Genomic DNA, 27,569 nt, shown 5'->3' on the forward strand with positions numbered 1-27,569 from the left:
TGGCTATTTTACATACTGTAGTTTTTACATTCATCTTGTTCATCCAGAAACAAATCAGCTGCTCAATGTTCAGGCTGTCACGAGAGACTTCTCTTCCATAACAGTTTGCATTCGGCATCTCTTTTCTCTATCACAAAATCCTTATTTATCATCTTGTTTCTTTTACATATTTATAAAATATTTTCTAAAACAGGCAAACACCTTCTTGCCCCTTTTACATCTTTTCAGTGGCTATGTGGCTCCCAACAGTGTTGGCAGTGTTTCTGGGTAAGAATTGTCTTCCCTTTTCTCCAACATCTTTAAACTAAAAACATCAGCTAGACTGACCACAGTATGCTGATATAGTTACCTTATTTGCTCTATTGTGATACATATCCATGTTTTTAGATCTCACTATCTATGTACATGTTATACATGTGTAACAGATACAACATACACATTACTTTTTGTGATCTTTCTTGTTAAATTTACAGTGTGGGAATGTTTTATTTGCCCAGGTGCAGCCCCTGACCTCTTCTTCAGCCAGCAGTCCTTGGATGAGTCCTTCAGTGACACAAGAGCAGTTGAACCATGTGAGTGAACATGCTAATATGCTTTATAAGATAAGACATATCCTTCATGGTTTAGTGTAAATCAATCTAAAATTGTAATATTGAGCATGGACAAAGCCATTTCTGTCACTATTGTGGTAGTATTTTTAATTTACTTGTAATCTAATTGAAAACCACATTTGCCCCTATTCAACAGCTCACTGCTCACAGGGATTCCTGGTTGGAAAAGACTTTGGTGGGAATGACATTCTGTCGGTGTATGAATGGGACCACCATCATTGCCAGCTTGCCTGCACTCAGAACTCTCAGTGTTCCTACTTCAGCTACGTGGTTAAAGAGTATAATCTATTTGAGTATTTGGGTTGCCTGTTTGGGTGGTGGTCGCACCACTTCTTTCCGTAAATAGTTGAAGGATAAATAGTTGAAGGCTAGAGAAATGTCACCTCTCTCATGGACTGACTATGCATGAGATCAAAATGATATACAGTATTTGTTTACAACTACATTGATTACAACTTTTTTTAAATGTAAAATAGAAATGACATAGGAAGTGCATCAGTATTGTCTTTTACTTTCAAAACAGATTCCATTGCTATCAAAAGTATTCCCTTGCTCAACCAACTATGACAAACAATCCAGGAATCATATCTGGTTACACTAGGAAGGGCTGCAGTGAAGGTATGGACCAATATAACAAACTGTACACATATTACTTACAATTCTTAAACATGTTTTCAGCATTCACATTGTCGATGAGTTGTAAATGAGCTCTAAATTGAGATGGAGTGATCTAGCTCAACAACATTAGTATGAAATGAGGTTTATTGAGCTTCAAATAACCTCAGCTCCATTTTAAATCCAAAGTAGTTTTATATTAACATTGATGTCAGGTCGTGGGTGATTCCTACCAAAACCCAAACAAAAGTTTCATCCATAGAGGTGTCCTTTAGAGGAAGGATTGTTGAATTGAACCGTATTTGGCATTTGTACCTTGAAGCAGAGTTGAGAAGTATCTTTCTGAAGTTGGAATATTTGTGACATTCTGACCTTACTCAGTCTTCCTTTAAGACTCCAAGTGGAATTATGTTTATATATTTTTTTTTACATTAATCAAAAATGAAAAGCTGTAATCTCTTGAGTCAATAAGTATTCAAACACTTTGTTATGACAAGCCTAAATAAATTCAGGAGCAAAATGGCCTGAACAAGTCACATAATAAATTACATGGACTCTTTGTGCAATAATATAGTTTAACATAATTTTTGAATCCCATAACGCTAAAAGTAGCAGAGATCCCAGTCTGGAACTTTGATATGGACGTAGAGTATATTATGAGTTGCACCCCATTTTGCCCTCAGAACAACCTCAATTCATCGGTACAATTCGTTGGGGAATCTACAAGGTGTCGAAAGCGATCCACAGGGATGCTGGCCCATGTTAACTCCAATGCTTCCCGCAGTTGTGTCAGGTTGGCTGGATGTCCTTTGGGTGATAAACATTGTTGATACACATGGAAACTGTTGAGCTTGAAAAACCCAGCAGCTTTGCTGTTCTTGACATACTCAAACAGGTGTGCCTGGCAACTACAACCATACCCTGTTCAAAGGCACTTCAATATTTTGTTTTGCCCATTCACCCTCTAAATGGCACACATAAACAATCCATATTGCAATTGTCTCAAGGCTTTAACATCCTTCTTAAATATTTTGTCTTGCCCATTCATTCACCCTCTAAATTGCACACAAACAATCCATGTTTCAAATTAACATCCTTTAACATCATTCTTTAACTTCCTCCCCTTCATCTACACTGATTGAAGTGGATTTAACAGGTGATATCAATGAGGGAACATAGCTTCACCTGAATTCACCTGGTCAGTCTATGTCATGGAAAGAGCATGTTTTGCACACTCAGTTTGTGTCAACAATCCTTCCTCTAACGGACCATTCTATGGATTATATTTAGTGATAATCACCAAAAGTTCTGTATTTATTTGGTTCTAGTTTCATGAGGAATCACCCCGTGCTTTGTCTGTCCACACAGGTCCAGCAGTAGAGATACCAGTGTTTACTCTGGTTAGTGAGGGGAGGAGCATGGCGGAAGCCCAGAAGTTCTGCAGGGAGTACTACAAGGAACTGGCCACCATCTTCAATGCTGAGGACCAGATAGCAGCTCTGAGAGCAGTGTCAGCACAGAGCCTCACTGACGCTGCCTGGGTGCACTCCCAATACAATGCTTTTTGTCCCAGAGTGGGCTATTGGAATCCACCATATGCAAAGTGTGTTGTTCATGGACAAAGTGCAAAAGTATGGGGTTTGAGAGATTGCACAAATCCATGTCAATTTGTGTGCCAGAAAAGTAAGTTGATTTTGCATCCATTCTCTCCCTTGTCTGATATTTGTAAACTATTACTCCAAAGTAATGTAAACACTTTACTTGAATAGGGTTATTCATTCAGAACACCTTGGGAAAGTACATTTCAAATAATGTATCCTTTGACAACTATTTAGGTACATTTATTTAACATCAATGTCTGTGTCTTTCAGACATTTTTAGGACAATTGTGTATTTTCTGTCCTTAGGCACACAATCAAACAATTCCTCAGAGCTTAAATATTACATGGGTCAAGGTTCATTGACGTGGGAGGGGGCACAGACGGCTTGCCGAGACAATGGAGATGACTTAGCGAGCATCCTCACCCAAGAGGATTACACAGCATTCCAAAGCATAACAGAAACACAGCAGTTTGATATGTGGATCGGACTCTACTGGAAGACTTCTACCAGAACGTGGCAGTGGACCAATGGGGACCCCTTCCCATACTGTGTGTCTGAGCCTCAACTGGGTGCTAGTAACTGCTGCTCCCTGACCCGTCAGGGCCATGGACAGACTGAACACGCCTCCCTGGACAAGATAGACTGCTCTCTGAAGAGACCGTTCCTTTGCACTGGAAGTAAGACTGACATGTTTTATTGAACAGATAGAGAGAGGAAAATACAGGCAGAGGTTGAGTCAAAGAGCACTAGACTGGATTCAAACCTTTTCTGACACCATAGACGTGTTCCAGAGGCTGTGGCATTACCACTAGACCAGACAGGCCACAAGACTGCCATCTCAATGGGGACATTGGGGGTCGTAATACAGGAACAGGGACGGCATTTTTGCCCCAGTAGGGTCCCACTGCAGTAAACACTGTCACATGGGACATTGAGATGCTACATGTAGCCTATTCCAGCCACCTCTCTCTCCCAACTCTCACTAGGAACAAATGCAAATGTTTGTTCATGTGGTTTCTAATATGATATGATAGTTCCATACTGGTAAACATAGAACACAGAGGATTGCTACTACACAGTTACAAAGTAATTTACAGCCTTTAAAGAACATTGAAAGAAAAGTTTATTATTTATTGACAAATAAGTTGAATCTCATTTGAGTGGCTTTCTCATCGTATCATTCATATGTTCCTCTAGAAAAGAGAATCAAGCAGACCATTGTAAGGATGTCTCTGAAATCTAACTCAGGAGCTGACCTCAATGACCCGGTGGTAAAGGAACAGATGTTGGAGCAGGTACAGTAGTCCTACATCTCCCACATCAGAAATCAACGTCATCCTCACTCATTTCACTCTTCTCATGATTAGGAATAAAACTAAAATCACATAGAATTACATTTAGGATGCTGTATTAAAATGAGGGCTGCTGACATTATCTGGTTTGATCATATCTCACAGATCAGAAAGGAGTTTGCCAAGAACGGGAACTTCCTCAAAGACCTGCGCTGGAGAGAACTGCCGAATGGAGAAGTTTTTCACAAAATAGTTGAACTTGGAAGCCCTGAAGAAGGTAAACACTTTTTTTTTGTCGGTTACGAGTATGCTGTTCAGAGTCCCTTGTACAGTGTGTTAGGTTTTGCATCCCATTGACAGTATGGAAATGAAGCAAGGTGTTCATGAACTAATTCCAGTGAGAGTCTTTGTACTGTTGTGTTTGTTTTCTTAGGTCACTGTGGGTCTGGATGAAGAGGACCAGCCCTGATGATGCAACAGGAGAGGGATGGAAGGTCCAGGAAAACTAAAATAGTCAAGCTCTCTGTAAATAATCCTAGTACCTCATAATATATGACCGTATATCAATAACATTGTCTTAGAAATAAGATGTCAAGTTATGTTAGGCTAGTTTTAAACTCTACAATGTTTTACTATTGTAAAATCAAATTAGACTTGGTGTATGAATTTAATGTAATAATGTTTGTTGTACATGAGGTCAATTTGATTAATGAAGAGAAGTTTGTAGTTTAAACATGCATAGTAACACCTTTTAGTGAGGGATCTGCATTGTATAATTCTTCATAATGATGTTACACACTCACTCATGGATGTAACTGTCGAATATGTTTTAATTAGTGGCATCAGTATTACCATTATTTTCACCCTCCAGCAAGAATGGTGAGATGGGGACACAAATCACAACGTAGAAGTACGTGCCCACTTCCAGGTGGCATGGTTCAGAGAACTGTAAAGATGGAGACAGAGAGAATGTTGTGGGTGTGACAGAATGACACTATCCATGTTATCAAGCTAATCAACGTTTGTATATCATAATTTTCCCTTTTGTCATGGTTTGTTGACTGGGTCAGCTATTACAGTCATAAACACTGGCTCATGGATAGCAGGGGAGAGGTGTGGGGTTCTTGTCCTTATTCATGTAGTTGATGGCTGTTATACATTAATCACCTTGATAAACCAAACACCACAGATCAGTTTGTACCTTCACTAAGATTTGACAACCTACATTTAATTTATCATGTTGTTATTTAGCATTTATCTAAATTGACATAAAGACAGGGAAGTAAAAGCACATCCTAACTACTTATGACACTAAACTCCAACTAAATAGGATATCAGGAACTATAGGCTTTTGTTAACACAATTGGGTATTAGGCTGCCATAGCTCTGCAGGTACTGCATAGAAAACAGGACTTTACTTATGATCACTGGATACTATGATACTCCTATATTCAAACAGCATGTTTCTAGCCAAATGCATAGACAGGGGTAGTTGTAATTACACTGCAGTATGCTCTTATTGTACTATGTACAGGCTACTGCTGTCTAATTATGAAATATCTTGATCAACTGACCTCTGATCTTGAACTCCCTCTCTTTTATATTCAAAATACTGGTAAATATTTTTCAGACGGAAGATATCTACTCTGATTGATTGCTCTGGCTGGGGCCCATGCTTCACCTCACCTAGCTTCTCTAAACACTGAGGTTTGAGTTATGATTGTAATGCAATGTGTGGTTATCATATTGTTCAATATGAGTGGCCATGGTCTTAAACGATAGACAGTTGTCACTGATTGAGAACCATACCCGGCCAAAACATAGAAACAGAAAACATAGAAATAAAGAAACTAGAATGCCCATCCTAGCCACACCCTAGCCTAACCAAAATAGATAATAAAAGCCTCTCTATGGCCAGGGCGTGACACAGAGGCTGGGACTAAGATAGCATTGAATGAGCTGTATTCCGCCATACTCCACACACAGAAATGCAAAGCTCTCCCTCGCCCTCCATTTGGCGGATCTGACCATAATTATATCCTCCTGATTTCTGCTTACAATCAAAAATTAAAGCAAGAAGCACCAGTGACTAGATCAATAAAAAAGTGGTCAGATGAAGAAGATGCCAAGCTACAGGACTGTTTTGCTAGCACAGACTAGAATATGTTTCGGGACTCCTCCAATGACATTGAGGAGTACCCCACATCTGTCATTGGCTTCATCAATAAGTGCATCGATGTCGTTGTGAAAATCCCAAAAAGTTCTGAACTTTTTTGGTTCTAGTTCCATGAGGAATCACCCCTGTGCTTTGTCTGTTCACACAGGCCCAGCAGTAGAGATCCTAGTGTTTACTCTGGGTAGTGAGGGGAGGAGCATGGCTGAAGCCCAGCAGTTCTGCAGGCAGGACTATGAGGAACTGGCCACCATCTTCAATGCTGAGGACCAGATAGCAGCTCTGAGAGCAGTGTCAGCACAGAACCTCACTGATCCTGTCTGGGTCCAATCCCAATACCATGCATTTTGTTCCAAACTGGGATATTGGAATACACACAATGTAATGTGTGCTGCTCATGAATGTATAACAAACGTATGGGGTCCTTTGTTTGACAGAAAAGTAGGTTGATTTTTCATCCATTCTCTCCCTTGTCTGATATTTGTAAACTATTACTTCAAAGTAATGAAAACACTTTACTTAAAGGGGGTTAATCATTCATAATACCTTGGTACAGTACATAGTACATTTCAAATCATGTCACCTTTATGAGTTACAGTATCCTTTGACTACCATCTAGGTACATTATTTAACATCAAAGTCTGTCTTTTTCAGGACATTTTTAGGACAAATGTGTATTTTCTATCCTTAAGCACACAATCAAACTCAGAGCTTAAATATTACATGGGTCAAGGTTCATTGACGTGGGAACGGGCACAGACTGTTTGCCGAGCCAATGGAGATGACTTAGAGAGAATCCTCACCCAAGAGAATAACACAGCATTCCAAGCAAAACATAGACACAGCAGTTTGAAATGTGGATCGGACTGGAAGACTCTACTGGAAGTCTTCTACCAGAATGTGGCAGTGGTTCAATGGGGACCCCTTTCCGTACTGTGTCTGAGCCTAACCTGGGTGCTAGTAACTGCTGCTCCCTGACCCGTCATGGCCGGTGTACAAGTTCCTTACTTTTTTCCCCTTCTATACTTGCCTCTTCCATTTTTGTGGTAATGCTTGCCCTGGAAACGAACCTGGCAACCCAGCAGTTGCAAGGAGAGAGAGTGCTGACTGGAATGAGATAATGGATTATTATTGGTTGTAATTTTGGGTAGAGTAGACATTTCCATATGTCTGTGTGTAACGGCGTTCTTCGTTTGTCAAAAGAGAGTCGGACCGAAATGCAGCGTAGTGGTTAGTCATGACTTTAATAGAAAAGTGACACATGAAATAACGATACAAAATACAAAACAACAAACGGAACGTGAAACCTAATTACAGCCTATCTGGTGAAACTACACAGAGACAGGAACAATCACCCACGAAATACAAAGCGAAACCAGGCTACCTAAATACGGTTCCCAATCAGAGACAACGAGAATCACCTGACTCTGATTGAGAACCGCCTCAGGCAGCCAAGCCTATACAACACCCTTAATCAGCCGCGATCCCAAATACTACAAACCCCAATACGAAAATACAATAACATAAACCCATGTCACACCCTGGCCTGACCAAATATATAACGAAAACACAAAGTACAATGACCAAGTCGTAACACTGTGTTAGCTGCATGTGTGACATAACTCCACCAGTCGTATTTATGATATCATTCACAAAAATTATACCTTTTTTAAACAATTCTTCGAAAAATACATTTTTTTTAATCAATTAGTATATTTGAATTTAACCACAATATTTCTTGTATTATTTGTTCTGTCTTTTCAGGTGGTTTAAACTGAAATTGCAACCAACTTTCTAAGGCTTGTTTAAAAAAAAGAGATATTTTGGAGATTATTTCCTTTTCAAACAACCTAAAGTGATTAGGTGTAATCTGAATAAAGGGAAAAAGGCCCTTCTTGAACATAGGATGAGACATTCACACCAATTTACTAGAGAACCAGTTTGGATTTAAGTATATGTTGTAACGGCTCTCTTCTATCTCCTCCTCTGACGAAGAGGTGGAACAAGGATCGAACCAAAATGCAGCGTGATGATGATTCATGATATATTTTAATGAAGGAAAAACTATACATGCAGAAACTACAATATTAATGAAATGAAATAATGAAAACCAAAACAACCCTATCTGGTGCAAACACAAAGACAAGAACAATCACCCACGAAACACTCAAAGAATATGGCTGCCTAAATATGGTTCCCAATCAGAGACAACGAAAATCACCTGCCTCTGATTAAGAACCGCCTCAAGGCAACCATAGACTTTCCTAGACAACCCTACTCAGCCCCAATCCCAATACCTACTAAAACCCCAATACAAAAACACACCACAATAACCCATGTCACACCCTGGCCTGACCAAATAAATGAAGACAAACATACATACTTCGACCAGGGCGTGACATACGTTTTGTATGACTGATGCCTTCATATTTCATAATTTCTGCCCTCCGAATTCATATTCGTTATATAAACATGCCCTTTTAATTTTATCTGGCTTGTCGTTCCAAATAAAATTTAATATTTTATGTTCATATAATTTAAAAAGCAGGTCACTAGGTGTAAGCATATAGATAAACTGTGATATGACTGAAGAATTAATCAGGGTAATTTTTCCACAAATAGACAGGTATTTTCCTTTCCATGGTAGCAAGATCTCATCTATTTTTTGCTAACTTTCTATAAAAATGTATTGGAGTGAGATCATTTCTTTCTTTTGGGATTTGTATACTGAGTATGTCCACATCTCCATCAGACCATTATATTGGTAAACTACATGTAAAATGTAAAATGTGCATTTTTTTAGTGATCAAATACGTAATATTACCAATACCCATTTAATTGGTAATATTACCAATTACCAATATTACCAATACGTAATTTATCATAATTTGGTTTTAATCCAGAGAGCAATAGAAAAAGTAATTGTGGTTTTAAAAGAAAACATGAATCATCAGCGTACAATGACACCTTAGTTTTTAAACCATGGATTTCTAATCCTTTAAGATTAGATCAAACAATAATAAAAATGAGGCACTTCCTGGTTGGATCTTTATCTCGGTTTCGCCTGTAACATCAGTTCTGTTGCACTCACAGACAATATCTTTGCAGTTTTGGAAACGTGAGTGTTTTCTATCCAAAGCTGTCAATTATATGCATAACTGGTCGAGCATCTTTTCGTGGCAAAATATCTTGTTTAAAACGGGAACGTTTTTCATCCCAAAAATGTAATAGCGCCCCCTAATGCATAACTGGTTAAGAGCTCACATTTCGATGGCAATAATAAACAGATATGCCGATAGTGGACAACCTTGTTTTACTCCTCTAGAGAGTTTAAAACTTTCTGAGATGTAGCCATTATTTACTATTTTACACCTAGGTTTACTATACATAACATTAACCCTCTTTATAAGAGATTCCCCAAAATTGAAATATTCTAGGCATTTATATATAAACTCCGGTTGCACTTTATCAAAAGCCTTTTCAAAATCAGCTATGAAAACCAGACCTGGTGTCCCCGATATTTCATAGTATTCTATTGTTTCCAGTACTTGTCTTATATTATCTCCAATGTATCATCCATGTAAAAACCTGTCTGATTTGGATGAATAATATCTGACAATACTTTTTTAATTCTATTCGCCAAGCATTTTGCTAGGATTTTTGCACCACAACACTGAAGTGTAAGAGGTCTCCAATTTTAGGTGGTCAAAAAAACAGACTCATGGATAGCAGGGGAGAGGTGTGGGGTTCTTGCCCTTATTCATGTAGTTGATGGCTGTTATACATTAATCAACTTGATAAACCAAGTCATCATGTTGGCCTAGTTATTTAGCAAATGTGAACTTGATACACTAACCAAAATGTACATTCGATCAGACAACGTAGATGTAATAACTTAGTAACAGCTGCTCTCTGACCCATGAGGGACATGGACAGACTGAGCACTCCTCAATGGACAATAGAGACTGCTCTCTGGAGAGATCATTCATTTACACTGGAAGTAAGACTATAATATTTTTTTTGTTTTAAATGTATATTTTCTATAAAAAGATAGAAAGAGAGGATGACAGTAGAGAAAGATAGACAGAGGTTGCATCAAAGATCACTAGGCCAGATTCAAACCTTATCAACACCATAGACATGTGTTCCAGAGGCTGTGTCATTACCACTAGACCAGATAGACCACAAGACTGCCATCTTATTGGGGTTTGTATCTGTAAGACAGGTGCAGGGATGGCATTTTAGCACCAATAGGGTCCCACTTTAACAAGCACTGTCAGATGTCAGACAGGAATGCTTCATGTAGCCTAATCCGGGGATGCGTCACCTGAGTGGGTTGATTCACTGTTGTGGTCATCCTGTCTGGGTTGGCACCCTCCCCTTGGGTTGTGCCGTGGCGGAGATCTTTGTGGGCTATACTCAGCCTTGTCTCAGGATGGTAAGTTGGTGGTTGAAGATATCCCTCTAGTGGTGTGGGGGCTGTGCTTTGGCAAAGTGGGTGGGGTTATATCCTTCCTGTTTGGCCCTGTCCGGGGGTGTCCTCGGATGGGGCCACAGTGTCTCCTGACTCCTCCTGTCTCAGCCTCCAGTATTTATGCTGCAGTAGTTTGTGTCGGGGGGCTAGGGTCAGTTTGTTATATCTGGAGTACTTCTCCTGTCCTTTTCGGTGTCCTGTGTGAATCTAAGTGTGCGTTCTCTAATTCTCTCCTTCTTTCTTTCTCTCTCTCGGAGGACCTGAGCCCTAGGACCATGCCCCAGGACTACCTGACATGATGACTCCTTGCTGTCCCCAGTCCACCTGGCCATGCTGCTGCTCCAGTTTCAACTGTTCTGCCTTACTATTATTTGACCATGCTGGTCATTTATGAACATTTGAACATCTTGGTCATGTTCTGTTATAATCTCCACCCGGCACAGCCAGAAGAGGACTGGCCACCCCACATATGCTCTCTCTAATTCTCTCTTTCTTTCTCTCTCTCGGAGGACCTGAGCCCAAGGACCGTGCCCCAGGATGACCTGACATGATGACTCCTTGCTGTCCCCAGTCCACCTGACTGTGCTGCTGCTCCAGTTTCAACTGTTCTGCCTTGTTATTATTCGACCATGCTGGTCATTTATGAACATTTGAACATCTTGGCCATGTTCTGTTATAATCTCCACCCGGCACAGCCAGAAGAGGACTGGCCACCCCACATAGCCTGGTTCCTCTCTAGGTTTTTTCCTAGGTTTTGGCCTTTCTAGGGAGTTTTTCCTAGCCACCGTGCTTCTACACCTGCATTGCTTGCTGTTTGGGGTTTTAGGCTGGGTTTCTGTACAGCACTTTGAGATATCAGCGGATGTACAAAGGGCTATATAAATAAAATTTGATTTGAATTTGAATCCACTTTCAGATGCCACCTCTCTCTCCCCATTCTCACTAGGGATTACATGTGTGCATGTGGTTTCTATTATGATATAATAATTCCATTCTGGTAAACATAGAACACAGAGTCTTGCAGCTACACAATATGAGGAATATAAGCATGCAACATTTGGATATCATTAGTTTTCCCTGGTGTCATGGTTTGCTGACTGTAGCAGCTATTGCAATCAGAAACAAAGGCTCATGGATACCAGGGACACAAGGGGAAGGTTTTTGCCCTTGTTCATGTAGATGACTGCTGTTATGCATGAAACATCTTGATGAATCGACAACGGGTTTCTAGCTTCAGCATGTTTACTAGCCTAATCTGTGCATGTAATATATAGGTACGGATTCCCACAAGGGCCATCCTATTGTCACGGCAGATTTCCTCCTCTTCCTCTGAAGAGGTGAAACAAAAACAATAAACGTGAAACGAACGAAAACCGAAAACAGTACCGTGTGGCGAACAAACACAGACACGGAAACAATCACCCACAAAATACCCAAAGAACACGGCTGCCTAAATATGGTTCTCAATCAGAGACAACGAATAGCACCTGCCTCTAATTGATAACCAATCTAGACAACCATAGACTTACATAAACACCAAGAAAGGCAACAGCCCCATAAACATACAAAACCCCTAGACAAGACGAAAACACATACATCACCCATGTCACACCATGACCTAACCAAAATAACAAGGAAAACAAAGAACACTAAGGTCAGGGTGTGACACCTATTACATATTCTCCTCTCCAATGAACAAGAATTCAACATTCAGAACCACTGAAGCATAACTGAAATGCAATTTGGAAACCAGTATTATTCTCTTTAACATCCTACTTCACATCCTGAACCAGTATTGTTCTCTTTAAAATTCTACTTCACATCCTGAACCAGTATTGTTCACTTTAAAATGCTACTTCACATCCTCAAACCAGTATTATTCTCTTTAAAATGCTACTTCACACCCTGAAACAGTATTGTTCTCTTTAAAATGCTACTTCACATCCTGAACCAGTGTTGTTCTCTTTAAAATGCTACTTCACATCCTAAAACCAGTATTATTCTCTTTAAAATGCTACTTCACATCCTCAAACCAGTATTATTCTCTTTAAAATGCTACTTCACATCCTCAAACCAGTATTATTCTCTTTAAAATGCTACTTCACATCCTGAAACCAGTATTATTCTCACGGGGCTTGTGGCTCTGTGAGAATGCTTTTTGGACAAGCTTGTGGCTCTGTGAGCATTCCTTCTCCTTCTTGCTCTTTTTGTGCGTTGTCTTTGGCCTCCTCAGCATGTGTGGCTGGTAGATCTGGAAGAGCTCTGGAGGTGTGTTTTGTTCCTCCGTGTCTCCTCTGCCTGAGCCCGTTTCCACCACATAGGAGCGTGGAGCATAGCAAATAAGTGTAATTTTTCCAATAGAACATATCTGCCCTTACCTTTTGCCATGGCCGTTTTGGCAGCTCCGTTGCCATCATTGGTTCAGGATTGTAATATTGCCTGTGTGTAGCTGGTGAAGAGGAGTCAGGCGCAGGACAGCAGATATGAGTAATGAACAATATTTACTCAAGTAATTACAAATGCAACACAAGAATACGAGCCCACAATAACGGACCGTATTACAACCAAACAATCACTCACAAACAAACATGGGGGAGCAGAGGTTAACAGAGGTTAACAGGTTAAATAATGAACAAGTAAATGGCGGGATTGAAACCAGGTGTGTAAGACAAAACAAATGGAAAATGAAGAGTGGATCGGTGATGGCTAGAAGGCCGGTGATGTCACCCGACGAACGTCGCCCGAACAAGGAGAGGGACCGACTTCGGCGGAAGTCGTGTCAAGGATGACAAGGTCGACATTTTGCACACACCTCACACCGGGCCACCAGCGTGGCAATCTAAGTACTCAGACCAAGACACCACACCGACTGTCGAGCCCTCAATCTGCATTTGGTTATCCCCATGTGTCCCTCGTGCAGTCTGTTTAGCATTTCTGGTTGTAGAGTCTCTGGGATCACTATCTGTTGTCCTTTCATGAGAAGGTATCCATTACAGTGGAAGTTACTTTAGTGCACCCAATAGGGTTTCAGCAGCTGAGGCAGTTCCTGCCTGGGCCATCCCTTTTTGCACTGCTGTACTATCTGTCAGCAGATGGGGTCTCGTTGTTGCTCCTCTGCAATCTGCTGCAGTTTGGTCTGAGATGCAGATAGGCTGTCCCTTATTCCATTAATGGACACCTGTACCTCACCCTCTAGACATTGCTCCTCCTCTGTTAAAACTTCTTATGGCTTAGATCACGCTAACGGGATCGATATGACAACAGCCAGTGAAAGTGCAGGGCGCCAAATTCAAAACAACAGCAATCTCATAATTTAAATTCCTCAAACATAGAAGTATTTTACACCATTTTAAAGATTTTAATCCCACCACGGAGTCCGATTTCAAAAAGGCTTGACGACGAAAGCACACCAAACGATTATGTTAGGTCTGCACCTAGTCACAGAAAAACACAGCCATTTTTCCAGCCAAAGAGAGGAGTCACAAAAAGCAGAAATAGAGATAACATGAATCACTAACCTTTGATGATCTTCATCAGATGACACTCATAGGACTTCATGTTACACAATACATGTAGGTTTTGTTCGATAAAGTCATATTTATATCATATATATATATATCATATTTATATTAAAAAAAAACAGTTTACTTTGGCGCGTTATGTTCAGTAGGTCCAAAACATCTGGTGATTTTGCAGAGAGCCACATCAATTTACAGAAATACTCATCATAAATGTTGATGAAAATACAAGTGTTATTCATGGAACTTTAGATAAACTTCTCCTTAATGCAACCGCTGTGTCAGATTTCAAAAAGCACACCATGCAATAATCTGAGTACAGCGCTCAGACAACAAAACAAGCCATATTGTGGAGTCAACAGAAGTCAGAAATAGCATTATAAATATTCACTTACCTTTGATGATCTTCATCAGAATGCAATCCCAGGAATCCCAGTTCCACAATAACTGTTTGATTTGTTCGATAAAGTCCATCAATGATGTCCAAATACCTCCTTTTGTTCACGCATTTAGCCCAGTAATCCAAATTCATGAGGCGCGAGCAGACGAAAAGTCAAAATGTTCCGTTACAGTCCATAGAAACATGTCAAACGATGTATAGAATCAATCTTAAGGATGTTGGTATCATACATCTTCAATAATGTTCCAACCAGAGAATTCCTTTGTCTGTAGAAATGCAATGGAATTCAACTCTCACGTGAACGCACGTGGTCACCTCATGCCTCTCTGGCAGACCTCTGACTCATTCAGCTCCCATTTCCCCCTCCTTCACAGTAGAAGCATCAAACAAGGTTCTAAAGACTGTTGACCTCTAGTGGAAGCCTTAGGAAGTGCAATATGACCCCATAGACACTGTATATGCGATAGGCAATGACTTGAAAAACTACAAACCTCAGATTTCCCACTTCCTGGTTGGATTTTTTTCTCAGGTTTTTGCTTGCCATATGACTTATTTTATACTCACAGACATCATTCAAACAGAAAACACTGCAGTTTCTAAAACTATCTAAATCTACTAATAATATGCATATATTAGCAACTGGGCCTGAGCAGCAGGCAGTTTACTCTGGGCACCTTATTCATCCAAGCAAACATACACCATCTTGTAGGTGAACTTCAGCAATCTAAGGTGGAAGCGCAGAACTCTGGGAGGCAAGTGATCCAGTGCTTTTGTCCCTAAGCCAACAGTCGTTTGTGGTCAGTCTCTGCTGTAAACTGCTGGCCAATAAGTTATTGGCTGAGCCTTTCACATGCCCATGAGATAGCCAACGCCTCCTTCTCCACTTGTGCATACCTTTGCTACGTGTCGGATAAGCTTTGTAAGGTGTATGCTATTGGACGCCACATTTGGAACAGTTAGCAGGATAAAGTCCAGCAAAGAAAGAGACTACCCACCACATTTCTGAACAATACAAATGGCCAAATAAAAAGGTAATAAACCCAAAATGGCTTTGTAAATAAAAGTATACCAGTGCCTGAGCTAGAGAACTAGAGAAGTGGGTGACTAGAGAAGGCCAGCCAACCCTGGTATACAAAGTGCAGTGGTGCGTAAGGGTTTTGCAGTTTAAAATAAATCTCAAAGTGCCAATGTAAAGGGTGTCAATTTATCTTAAACACTGAGCGGAGGCATTCATATATAAAATATCCCCATAGTCTAGTAAAGGCATAAATGTAGCTGATACTAGCCTCCTTCTGGCTTCAAATGAAAAACAGGCCTTATTCCTAAAATAAAATCCCAATTTCAGCTTCAATGTTTTTGTAAGTTGTTGAATATGCAATTTAAAAGAGAGGCCGTCATCAATTAAAATTCCAAGATATTTATATGAGGTTACAACCTCAATCTCCTTGCCCTGACAGGTAGTAATAGGTGAAAGGTTCAGAGGTCTATTTCTTGCTTTAGAAAACACCATTAGTTTAGATTTTCAGTATTGAGGATAAGCTTCAATTGACACAAGGTATGTTGTTGCCTTTGTCTTAGCGTGGGGACGGTACTGGGCGAGCACTCTCTGTGAGGCCAGGTCTCCTTTGATTTTATCAAACGCCACCTGTTGCATGTGACCCCATGACCAGTCATTCTCTTTGGCTAGTAAGTCTCTCAGGGGTTTGGTTGTATCTGAAAACTGTGGGAGGAACTTATCCAAATATGTGGTCATGCCTAAGAAGGTCCTGATTTCAGCCAAGTTCTGGGGGACGGGCACATCATGTTCTGCTCTGTCCCATCCGCACACGAGCACGTCGTCTGCATGGACTATGATGCCACTCAGCCTATCCAAAAGTTGGGACATGCGTCTTTGGAAATGCTCAGGACCGGAAGCGATTCCAAATGGTAAAAGGTTAAAACAGTACAGTTTATAACGGTGTTATAAACGTCGTGAGCGTCCTACTCTGGTGACAAGGGCATCTGCCAGAAGACTGATCGGGCATCCAGCTTTGTGAAGACTTTTGAGCCATCCAAATGAGCCAGTGACTACTCCATTTGTGTTTCTCTCTCTGCAGATTGCCTCAAGTTAGTCATGTCCACACAGATCCTTATGTACCCATTGGCTTTTGGGACCACCACCATCCCTGCACACCAGTCAGTGGGACTCTCTATTTTAGATACAGACCCAATTTCTTCCATCCTGCCGAATTCTTCCTTTACTTTGGCCAATAAAGGGATAGGCACGCATCGGGGGTGGTAAGGGATTAGGGGACCACATCCTCTTTCAGGTGGATTTTCTAGTCACTTTTTAGCCTTCCTAGGCCAGAAAACACTTTTGGGAATGTATGTTTAAAAACCTCCCCTGGGTCCTCCAGTTCGCCCACTCTCTCTAGGAGTTGCAAAGCTTCAATTGCTGGTAGCCCCAGCAACGGTCTGACCAGAGAGTCTATGACGAAGACAGGCTGGATGGTACTTTTGTCTTTACTCTCCAGTTTACTCACCAACTGCCCTACCACTGGTAATATCTTATTACTGGGCCCGTACATTTTTTAGTTTGTAGAGAGCAAAGGGCCATCTCTGCTATAGCTATACAGCCTAGTTGGTATTGCTGTCACTGCTGCCCCTGTGTCTAGTTTAAATGACACAACCTCCCCATTGAGATTAATGTCTGAGTGCCAGCCAGCATCGTTTTCCCTTACTGCTCCCTGAAAGATGCTGTCCTGCCGTAGCTGCTGTTCCTCCTCTGAGACCTCATGCATTTGCTTTGATCAACAGACAGCTGAAAAGTGTCCTCTCCTGTGACATTCCCTGCATTCCGCATCCTTTGCTGGGCAATCTATCCAGCTGTGGAAAGGAGATTTCCCACGTTTGCGACAAACACTTGAACTAGTTACTGGTGCTGTCTATGGTGGTTTTCTACACGTCTGTCTCTGTTCTGTGTTCCCCTGTTTTTTTTAGCTCTGTATGAAAACACATTTGTTTCCTCACTTTCTTCGCTCTGCAAGGAGCTGCTGCGGCGCAGCACGTCTGCTGTCTTTTTACTGACTCACTCTTCCTAATCTGGTTTACAGCTTTGGACAAGGTAGGCTGGGAAACTAACTAACTTTTCAGAAAGTGAGATATTTCTTATTCCCACTTCAATCCAATCTCGGATCAGCTTTTCCCTGACATCGCCAAACTGACAATGTTCCGCTGGCTTGTGAACAGCTGTGATAAAACTGTTGTTGCTTTCACCCTGCTCCTGCTTGCGCACATTAAACTTAGCTCTCTCAAATATAATGAGGCCCCCATTTTATAAGCCATATATAATTATTATTTTGCGCAAAAAAAAACGAAGTTAGACAGGCCCACTGGGCTAAAATGGACCAGCACATCTGGCATTTGCCCAGAATTCCATTGCACCATTTCTGGGAATTAGAATGCCATATAGCCATGCAGGTAACACATAACAGTAGCCCTTCTACATTTGATTTGCATTGGGTTTTCAGAAGGCTACCTGCTTTGCATGAAGCTGGGAGAACGCACAAACACAGGTTACAAAGATATCTTTTGTGGTTTTCTTCGTTTTTTAATCAGATATATTTAATTTCTCATGAATCATAGGTCAGTGGGTAATTTACTGTAGCTACTGACAGCTACTCTCTTTAGTGAAGTCCATGTCCAGAGCAAATACAATGAACTGGGTACCAAATCAAATGTACTGCAAATTATTGTTACAAATGTGAACTTAATATGCAAACAGACATGTACATTCAATCAAGCAAATTAGATGTACTTGTATTTCTGAACTACACTGTAGTAAGTCCACTGTAATACATTCGGCCTAATGGTCAATGTTTTTTAATGTAGAGGGAGATGTTGGAACTGAAGTTTTAGAATCACCTGGGTGTGTTCACCTGGTCAGCAGAGAGGGAGGAGAGAAATACACCTCTATAAACTCCTCTCTTTCCCCTGTCTCCCCATCCATCTCACCAAATCTGGGGAGGTACAGAAGACAGCTAACTGGGTAGGTGTGCCGTCATTTCAAGTTGCATTATAATAAAAAATGTCCCGATATGTTGAAACACTGTGCTTTTCATTGAAGAGGTAATAATTCAGTATGTTTAGCACCTTTGTAACTTACTGTTCAAGATGGTATTTTGAAAACATGAAATGATTTTGCACTCTTATTTTCTTTGATGAGGTACTTATTCACACATTATTAGCAACCCTTTGTAACTTTTTTTAAATGATTAGGATGGTGCTGTGTATTTTAATCAAGTTGAGACTTAATAGAGGTCAAATATTAGATGAAAATGTGTGGGTTTTTTATATGATACTTCTTAAGCATATCATAGACAATGTGGAAACCAATAGATTGGGATACTCTGAGACATTTGTGTTGATCTCCATCAGATCATTTACTATAGAATAACTAGGTTGATTTCATATTTATGTTACATTTTTAAATTGCATGTTTGGTTAATCAAAGTGTATGCCATATAGCTGTTCCATAGAGTAACTGCAATGCTACTTTGGTAGTCAAATAATCATAACTTCCTTGTCGTTGTTTTGTTTACCAGGGAAGTTACTCTCGGAAGGAAATTGTGCACATTAGTTCAGACTTGAAATTAATCTCCAAGACACAGACAATACTTTCTTAGACATTTTCTTCTACATGAAATCTCTGAAACATGTGGGAATTGGCAAATTGTTGTGTTTTTAAAAAAAAGTATGTTTCTTTCTAAATAATGCTATAAAAATATCTTAACTAGAATGGTTGGGAGCACTGATGGCTTGTGTTTTAAACAATTTGATATGTTGTTCACAGTGGCAATGATACAGGAAATACTTCTACTCCTGCTGCTGGGTAAGAGATCAGATGGGATGACTATTCCTCTCTAGGTGTTATCAAGTAGCCCCTCCATTGTTATGACTTTTGACAAAATAGTAGTTTGTCACTACTGTTAACATCCATGAGTCACACATGAGTCACATGAGTATGGCAATGAAACATATAAGGCATTTTTTTAATCTTCATGTCACAGTATAATGTCAACACATAAATGCAATATAATTTCAATCCAAAAGCTACAGTATCTTCCAGTGTCTAAAAACAGAATCAGGGACTTTGATCAAACATAGCAGTCTCCTTGTACTGTATGTGGACAACTCTGTGTCAGTGACACAATCTAAATGAAAACAGAGCCTTAATATCCAAGTAACAACATTTTCCTGATGTGACCTTTGACCCCACAGCAGTCAGGGCCTCACCAGTGTTGATGGCTGAGGTGTCAGTACTGGAGGGAAGCTCTGTGACCCTTCTCTGCGGATACTCTGTGAAGGATCACGGGTATGACACACGCTGGGGCAGAAACTGTTATTACAAATTCTGGGGTGAATGTGGATGTTCTAAAACCAGAGTGATCAAGAAAGATGACATCTCACCTAATGACCCCAAAAAATACAGCCTCAGCAGGGAAAACCTCACCATTTCCAACCTTCAGTTGAAGGACAGGGGGAGTTACTGCTGTTGTGTATATATCACAAGTGTATTTTCCCGAGACTATACAGAATATTACAATCTAAAGGTAGTAAAAGGCAAGTGTTCATGATTCATTGTCATTGCTTGGTGCATGTTCTAATTGTGAGCAAAATTTAGGCTTATTTACATTAAATACTGTAAACTACACTGCAACATGCTGCATTGTTGATTGGACATTGGCATCCATTGTCCAGGTAGAACACCTGAATATACCACTTGATACCTTTTGTCTCTCTAGTCCAATGTTGTTTATTCTGCGTTCTGTCCTTCTAGAGACTACTGTAGTGCTGATCACATATTTTTGGTTGCCTAGTTGACTTGAGTTGTTTTAACAACAAAAAAATCAAGCTGTGTCAAATGTAAAATGTCTCTGTTACACAGGTTGTGAGAGGAACCTAATGAAAGGAGTGGCTTTTGGGATAAATAATATGTTTCAATCGCCGCCATTCGTAACTAATGCAAGTCAGTGCAGGCAGAAATGCACCGAACATTACAATTGCCAGTACTTCACATTTGTTGGGAAAGAAGCAGGAATAAATAACCAAAATAACAGGTAGCCTACATGCTCAAAAAGCTTCTTTTTTTTCTTCAATATGTGCTCGAGGCAGCTAGAGAATTTTTAGATCAACACCATTCATGTTGTTAATTTCTGATAACTACTACCAGATTCTGTGTGATATTTATCCCACAGACACTTATGTTTTCTGATGGCCTCAACTGATGATATGCCTGTCACAATACAATACCTTGAACATGCAACATCAGGCTACTCCCTGAAAAACTGCAGTGGTATCAGTGAGTACACACGTATTTCGATTCATATAGTATATCGAATGAACAGAGGCAGATTTTGTTAATAGGCCCTAATTGTCACGCCCTGACCCTCTGGGTTTCTCTATGGTGTTTTAGGTCAGGGCGTGACTAGGGGGTGTTCTAGTCTGTATTTTCTATGTTGGTGTATTAGTGTGGATCCCAATTAGGGGCAGCTGTTTATCGTTGTCTCTAATTGGGGATCATACTTAAATTGTTCATTGTTCCCACCTGCTTTGTGAGATATTGTTTCAGTTAGTGTCTAAGTGCGAGTTGTACTTGTACATCAAATTTTATTTGTCACATACACATGGTTAGCAGATGTTAATGCGAGTATAGCGAAATGCTTGTGCTTCTAGTTCCGACAATGCAGTGATAACCAACAAGTAATCTAACTAACAATTCCAAAACTACTGTCTCATACACAGTGTAAGGGGATAAAGAATATGTACATAAGGATATATGAATGAGTGATGGTACAGGGCAGCATACAGTAGATGGTATCGAGTACAGTATATACATATGAGATGAGTATGTAGACAAAGTAAACAAAGTGGCATAGTTATAGTGGCTAGTGATACATGTATTACATAAGGATGCAGTCGATGATAGAGTACAGTATATACGTATGCATATGAGATGAATAATGTAGGGTAAGTAACATTATATAAGGTAGCATTGTTTAAAGTGGCTAGTGATATATTTACATCATTTCCCATCAATTCCCATTATTAAAGTGGCTGGAGTTGGGTCAGTGTCAATGACAGTGTGTTGGCAGCAGCCACTCAATGTTAGTGGTGGCTGTTTAACAGTCTGATGGCCTTGAGATAGAAGCTGTTTTTCAGTCTCTCGGTCCCAGCTTTGATGCACCTTTACTGACCTCGCCTTCTGGATGATAGCGGGGTGAACAGGCAGTGGCTCGGGTGGTTGATGTCCTTGATGATCTTTATGGCCTTCCTGTAACATCGGGTGGTGTAGGTGTCCTGGAGGGCAGGTAGTTTGCCCCCGGTGATGCGTTGTGCAGACCTCACTACCCTCTGGAGAGCCTTACGGTTGAGGGCGGAGCAGTTGCCATACCAGGCGGTGATACAGCCCGCCAGGATGCTCTCGATTGTGCATCTGTAGAAGTTTGTGAGTGCTTTTGGTGACAAGCCGAATTTCTTCAGCCTCCTGAGGTTGAAGAGGCGCTGCTGCGCCTTCTTCACGACGCTGTCAGTGTGAGTGGACCAATTCAGTTTGTCTGTGATGTGTATGCCGAGGAACTTAAAACTTGCTACCCTCTCCACTACTGTTCCATCGATGTGGATAGGGGGGTGTTCCCTCTGCTGTTTCCTGAAGTCCACAATCATCTCCTTAGTTTTGTTGATGTTGAGTGTTAGGTTATTTTCCTGACACCACACTCCGAGGGCCCTCACCTCCTCCCTGTAGGCCGTCTCGTCGTTGTTGGTAATCAAGCCTACCACTGTTGTGTCGTCCGCAAACTTGATGATTGAGTTGGAGGCGTGCGTGGCCACGCAGTCGTGGGTGAACAGGGAGTACAGGAGAGGGCTCAGAACGCACCCTTTTGGGGCCCCCGTGTTGAGGATCAGCGGGGAGGAGATGTTGTTGCCTACCCTCACCACCTGGGGGCGGCCCGTCAGGAAGTCCAGTACCCAGTTGCACAGGGCGGGGTCGAGACCCAGGGTCTCGAGATTGATGACGAGCTTGGAGGGTACTATGGTGTTGAATGCCGAGCTGTAGTCGATGAACAGCATTCTCACATAGGTATTCCTCTTGTCCAGGTGGGTTAGGGCAGTGTGCAGTGTGGTTGAGATTGCGTCGTCTGTGGACCTATTTGGGCGGTACGCACCAGACCTCCAGTGCGCCTCCCCAGCCCGATACGTCCTGTGCAGGCTCCACGCACCAGACCTCCAGTGCGCCTCCCCAGCCCGATACGTCCTGTGCTGGCTCCACGCACCAGACCTCCAGTGCGCCTCCCCAGCACGATACGTCCTGCTGGCTGGCTCCAGTGCGCCTCCCCAGCCCGAGTCCTGTGCTGGCTCCCAGACCTCCAGTGCGCCTCCCCAGCCCGATACGTCCTGTGCTGGCTCCACGCAGACCTCCAGAGCCCTCCAGTGCGCCTCCCCAGCCCGATACGTCCTGTGGCTGGCTCCAGTGCGCCTCCCCGCCCGATACGTCCTGTGCTGGCTCCACGCACCAGACCTCCAGTGCGCCTCCCCAGCCCGATACGTCCTGTGCTGGCTCCACCACTCCACTCCCCAGCACGATACGTCCTGTGCTGGCTCCACGCACCAGACATCCAGTGCGCCTCCCCAGCCCGATACGTCCTGTGCTGGCTCCACGCACCAGACCTCCAGTGACCTCCCCAGTGCTGTGCTGGCTCCCCAGCAGACCGATACGTCCTGTGCTGGCTCCACGCACCAGACCTCCAGTGCGCCTCCCCAGCCCGATACGTCCTGTGCTGGCTCCACGCACCAGACCTCCAGTGCGCCTCCCCAGCCCGATACGTCCTGTGCTGGCTCCACGCACCAGACCTCCAGTGCGCCTCCCCAGCCCGATACGTCCTGTGCTGGCTCCACGCACCAGACCTCCAGTGCGCCTCCCCAGCCCGATACGTCCTGTGCTGGCTCCACGCACCAGACCTCCAGTGCGCCTCCCCAGCCCGATACGTCCTGTGCTGGCTCCACGCACCAGACCTCCAGTGCGCCTCCCCAGCCCGATATGTCCTGTGCTGGCTCCATGTACCAGACCTCCAGTGCGCTATGTACTTCACGTTCGTTGTATGTTTTTTTGTTTTTCACTTTTATTAAAATATGTGGAACTCAACTCACTCATTTCGATGATCGTGACACTAATAAACAGGATAGCGTAGACATTGTGACGAAACTCAGTCGATAAAGTATATATAGTTGAGTCTGTAGCCTATGTATTTATGATTTTACAAAACACATCCACATTCATAAAACATTTTTAGAATGAGTTTGCAAATGTTTTAATTTCTCCATGCCCCCCCCCCGACACATGCTCTGTTGCTTTCCTCAATTACATCCATATCTCTATATTACTCTGCTATCAAACAGTATGTGTTGCCTATATTTTACAATAGAAAGTGGTAATTAAAGATGGTAATGTTTGCCACTCAATACAACAAGCAGTCTGATTAGCATTTTTTCTATTTCAAACAGTCACCTACTCAGCCAAAAAGTACAGCCTTGTCCTTGAGGAGAAAAACTGGACCGAAGCACAAGAGTACTGCAGACAACACTACACAAACCTGTCCATCATACACACAGAAGAGGATTGGAAGGCAATTCAATCTTCTTTGGGTAATTTCATCGGTGATGTGTGGATTGGTCTCCATAGGCCTGGTTCAACTGAAAAGTGGAAGTGGTCTGATGGAGAGGACTTCATGTTCTTTAACTGGGAAAAGGGTTTTGGTGTCCACGCCGTGGGTCATGACTGTGTCTTGTCTATTTCATCTCACTGGCAACCAGTCTCTTGTGCAACTCAAAGACAGTATATGTGTCAACGAGGTAAGGACTGACTCACTCATCCTCTTTTTATCAATGGAAAATCCAACTTGTCATTTAACAAATGGGATTGATTGACAACAACTAACCTGTATTCTTCATCTAATCAGATCTCAAACACTTTTAATTAGATTATCTGTAACTTCCAAATTATTTCTTATTGTGTGAAGTCATTAACTGTCTCATGAAATCTGATGTGTCAGTTTCTTCTTCCCTCCTAGAAGTTCGTCATGGTAATGGAACAACAGAGAAGGTGTATGAGCTGATGCCTGGGGCAAAGACGCAGCAGGATGCTCTGAAAGACTGCAGGGGCAAAAACAGAGATCTGGCAAGTATCTTGAACCAGAAAGAACAGGAAGCCTTTGATGAGATGACTGAAGGGGAAACCTGGATTGGACTTGAGCACAACAACAGCAACACACTATGGGAATGGTCAAATGGAGAATCATTTCAGCAATGGGAAAACACCAGGGGAGATGGAAACTGTGTACAGCTGAACAGAAAATGGAGACCAAGAGATTGCTCTCGTCAAAGTGCTTTCCTTTGCTATGGAGGTAAGTTGAACCTTGTGGGATTGTTATCAAACTAAATGGTCATCATCTATGAATACGTTGTATGGAATCTACACAAAGAAAATCCTAGTTTTAATGTGAGGAAATATTTTATAAAGATTAGGCCTACTTTGTTTTTGTGTCAATTATAAAAACAGGAAACTTCAAATGTGCTGAAATGTATTCTACTTCATTCTAACAGATGAACATCCACTTAACAACACCGGGGATTTAAACACTCCTGTTACACCTGAAACCACTAGCCCTACTTCAACTGGACCTCCGTCTACAGAAATGTTTACCACAACACCTACCACCTCACCAACTACCACTACTAATGGACAGTCCACCACATCATCAACTACCACTACTAATGGACAGTCCACCACATCATCAACTACCACTACTAATGGACAGTCCACCACCTCACCAACTACCACTACTAATGGACAGTCCACCACATCATCAACTACCACTACTAATGGACAGTCCACCACATCATCAACTACCACTACTAATGGACAGTCCACCACCTCACCAACTACCACTAGTAAGGAACAGTCCACCACCTCACCAACTATCACTATTAATGGACAGTCCACCACCTCACCAACTACCACTACTGACAGACAATCCACCACACTACCAACCTCAACTTCCAGTGGACAACTGACCTCATCAGGTTTCACCTCCCCAAACAGTCAGCCAACATCCTCCCCCAGTAGTACAACTTCTCCACTCCATCCTAGTGAGTGTCAGACATGGTGCACAAGTGAAAATTGGGTGCACAAGTGACAATTGTGAGCGTTTTAATGGCAAATAAGACCAAAAGTATATGTGGATTTGTGGTTTTGTGTTTATTAACTTACATTAACGTGTGCAGTCTCGTGTGTTTGTCTTGTCCATGCAGATTACCTGCACTTCTTCAACGAGTCCAAGAGCTGGATCAATTCCCTGAAGTCCTGTAAAAGTCGTGGCTCCAAGTCTAACCTGGTGCAAATCACCAACCAGACTGTGCATGCTGACGTGACCCAGCTCCTGGCCAACGTGGAGCTGCAATGTGGGGAAGTGTGGATTGGTCTGGAGAGGTCCATCTTTGAGTGGAACGCCCCCTGGCTGTGGACCGGTAGTGATGTTGATAAGGTGGTGAAGTACAGTGACTGGCACAGCTGCTTCCCCCTCAACCCCATAAATTACCACTGTGGTAAGATGGTCCGGGTTGGTAACGGAGAACTGAAGTGGCTGGATGCTTCCTGTCATCAGGAATTACCCTTCATATGTCAAGGTGCGTTGCTCAACTTTTAAGCTCCTATTTTGGGGCTTGTTCAGAGGGGTGGAACACTCAGAATGTTGCAGATAGACCAATGTTACATAGAACTGTCATGGTTTACTGCGGAATAGAGATTTACTGTCTTGACTCTCATGTCAGCTCTATGGAATGTATTACTTTATGCAATGCTTTGATTATACCTCCCTATTGAATAAGGCTCAACCTACATCCCAGAAACCCCCTCTCTACAGTTGGCTACTATCTGAATTGCTCTTTTCTGCCTTTTACTGTAGCCAATAGTATAATGTAGTTTAATAGTCTTGAATAAGCAAAAACAAAATAGCAAAGTCTAGTCATTAAAGATACATCAATGTCCTCTAATCCTGTATGTGATGTTTTAACAGATCTCCACTAGAGGGCTCTACATGGCAGCCTGGACAGTCTGCAGACACTCAGGGTCTGGAAAGGGCCTGCATTTCAATTCATTATATTATTAAACCACAATTACTATTATTAGAATTATTATTACTATTTTTACTTATCATTTTTACTATTACATTATATTACTTAATGATACTGTATGTTTACTCATAACCATGGCTATGACTGTTATTAACTGTACTAATTTGATTGTTTAAAAGTAGAGTAGGTAAAAGTAAAGAAAATATTATTAAAATTAAAATTTAGTATTTAGCTTTTGTGTGATCACTGTATCCTATTGTTGGAGACAGCTACATAGTTATAATGACAATATTGGTATTTTTTGTGTATGCATTTCATGCTATAACTGACTTCTGTGAAATTGACACGGCTGCACTGATGGCCATATTGATGCAACAAGGTGCCATAAACTCAACTGAACCATTGAGCTTTGCAAAAACATGCATTGGAGACATAATCCCACAAAAAATAAAAAATAAATGATAAGGTTTACATAGGCTATGGGTAACACTATTATTTGCAGTAGCCTATCCTAATAGATTAATGAGATGAATCACTCCCCTATATCTCATCCCCCCTTCCACTCAGCACCCCCCATGTCTGAGACATCGTGCTCAGAATCTATTACCAGCTCTCTCTCTCTACTTACACTTCCCCCTTCACAGAAATATCGAGAGAGAGAGAGAAAGATACTTTATTTATTGTCTACTTCACTTGCTTTGGCAATTTTAATTTAG

General features: G+C 41.7%; 2 protein-coding genes across 8 annotated transcripts; both read left to right on the forward strand.

Moving 5' to 3' along the window:
- The first annotated feature begins 174 nt into the window (after positions 1 to 174).
- Positions 175 to 10,097, forward strand: LOC118365889 (uncharacterized). 2 transcript variants are annotated; one of them, XR_008089106.1, is made up of 10 exons: positions 175 to 267; positions 498 to 572; positions 748 to 889; positions 1,135 to 1,229; positions 2,595 to 2,909; positions 3,134 to 3,505; positions 4,026 to 4,123; positions 4,286 to 4,397; positions 4,554 to 5,233; positions 10,033 to 10,097. XR_008089106.1 is itself a non-coding variant. In XM_035748191.2 (9 exons), exons 1-9 carry the CDS (start codon positions 234 to 236, stop codon positions 4,571 to 4,573), a joined length of 1,263 nt encoding a protein of 420 aa, XP_035604084.2. In that variant the 5' UTR covers positions 175 to 233; the 3' UTR covers positions 4,574 to 5,890. The 2 variants fall into 2 exon arrangements, 1 of the variants encoding a protein (XP_035604084.2); XM_035748191.2 differs by lacking the exon at positions 10,033 to 10,097 and having other exon boundaries at positions 4,554 to 5,890.
- An 8,579-nt stretch (positions 10,098 to 18,676) lies between these two features.
- On the forward strand, positions 18,677 to 26,934 carry LOC127914625 (C-type mannose receptor 2-like). 6 transcript variants are annotated; one of them, XM_052492308.1, is made up of 10 exons: positions 18,677 to 18,712; positions 19,517 to 19,555; positions 19,945 to 20,286; positions 20,612 to 20,783; positions 20,922 to 21,025; positions 24,226 to 24,573; positions 24,792 to 25,124; positions 25,324 to 25,869; positions 26,032 to 26,406; positions 26,796 to 26,933. In XM_052492308.1, exons 2-10 carry the CDS (start codon positions 19,522 to 19,524, stop codon positions 26,804 to 26,806), a joined length of 2,265 nt encoding a protein of 754 aa, XP_052348268.1. In that variant the 5' UTR covers positions 18,677 to 18,712; positions 19,517 to 19,521; the 3' UTR covers positions 26,807 to 26,933. The 6 variants fall into 6 exon arrangements, with proteins under 6 accessions (XP_052348268.1, XP_052348271.1, XP_052348270.1 ...); XM_052492310.1 differs by lacking the exon at positions 18,677 to 18,712 and having other exon boundaries at positions 18,765 to 19,555; positions 25,324 to 25,635; positions 26,796 to 26,934; XM_052492309.1 differs by lacking the exon at positions 18,677 to 18,712 and having other exon boundaries at positions 19,411 to 19,555; positions 25,324 to 25,671; positions 26,796 to 26,934.
- Positions 26,935 to 27,569: the final 635 nt, after the last annotated feature.

This window comes from Oncorhynchus keta, chromosome 33 (assembly GCF_023373465.1).
Source record: "Oncorhynchus keta strain PuntledgeMale-10-30-2019 chromosome 33, Oket_V2, whole genome shotgun sequence".
Taxonomy (NCBI): domain Eukaryota; kingdom Metazoa; phylum Chordata; class Actinopteri; order Salmoniformes; family Salmonidae; genus Oncorhynchus; species Oncorhynchus keta.

Bases quoted from the DNA above. Each gene is read 5' to 3' on its own strand.
- LOC118365889 (XM_035748191.2), top strand. From the start codon at position 234: ATGTGGCTCCCAACAGTGTTGGCAGTGTTTCTGG. The intron at 573-747 runs GTGAGTGAACAT...CCTATTCAACAG, and splicing joins CACAAGAGCAGTTGAACCAT to CTCACTGCTCACAGGGATTC. The intron at 890-1,134 runs GTATAATCTATT...CTTTCAAAACAG, and splicing joins TTCAGCTACGTGGTTAAAGA to ATTCCATTGCTATCAAAAGT.
- LOC127914625 (XM_052492305.1), top strand. From the start codon at position 19,504: ATGTTGTTCACAGTGGCAATGATACAGGAAATACTTCTACTCCTGCTG. The intron at 19,556-19,944 runs GTAAGAGATCAG...TTGACCCCACAG, and splicing joins ACTTCTACTCCTGCTGCTGG to CAGTCAGGGCCTCACCAGTG. The intron at 20,287-20,611 runs GCAAGTGTTCAT...TCTGTTACACAG, and splicing joins CAATCTAAAGGTAGTAAAAG to GTTGTGAGAGGAACCTAATG.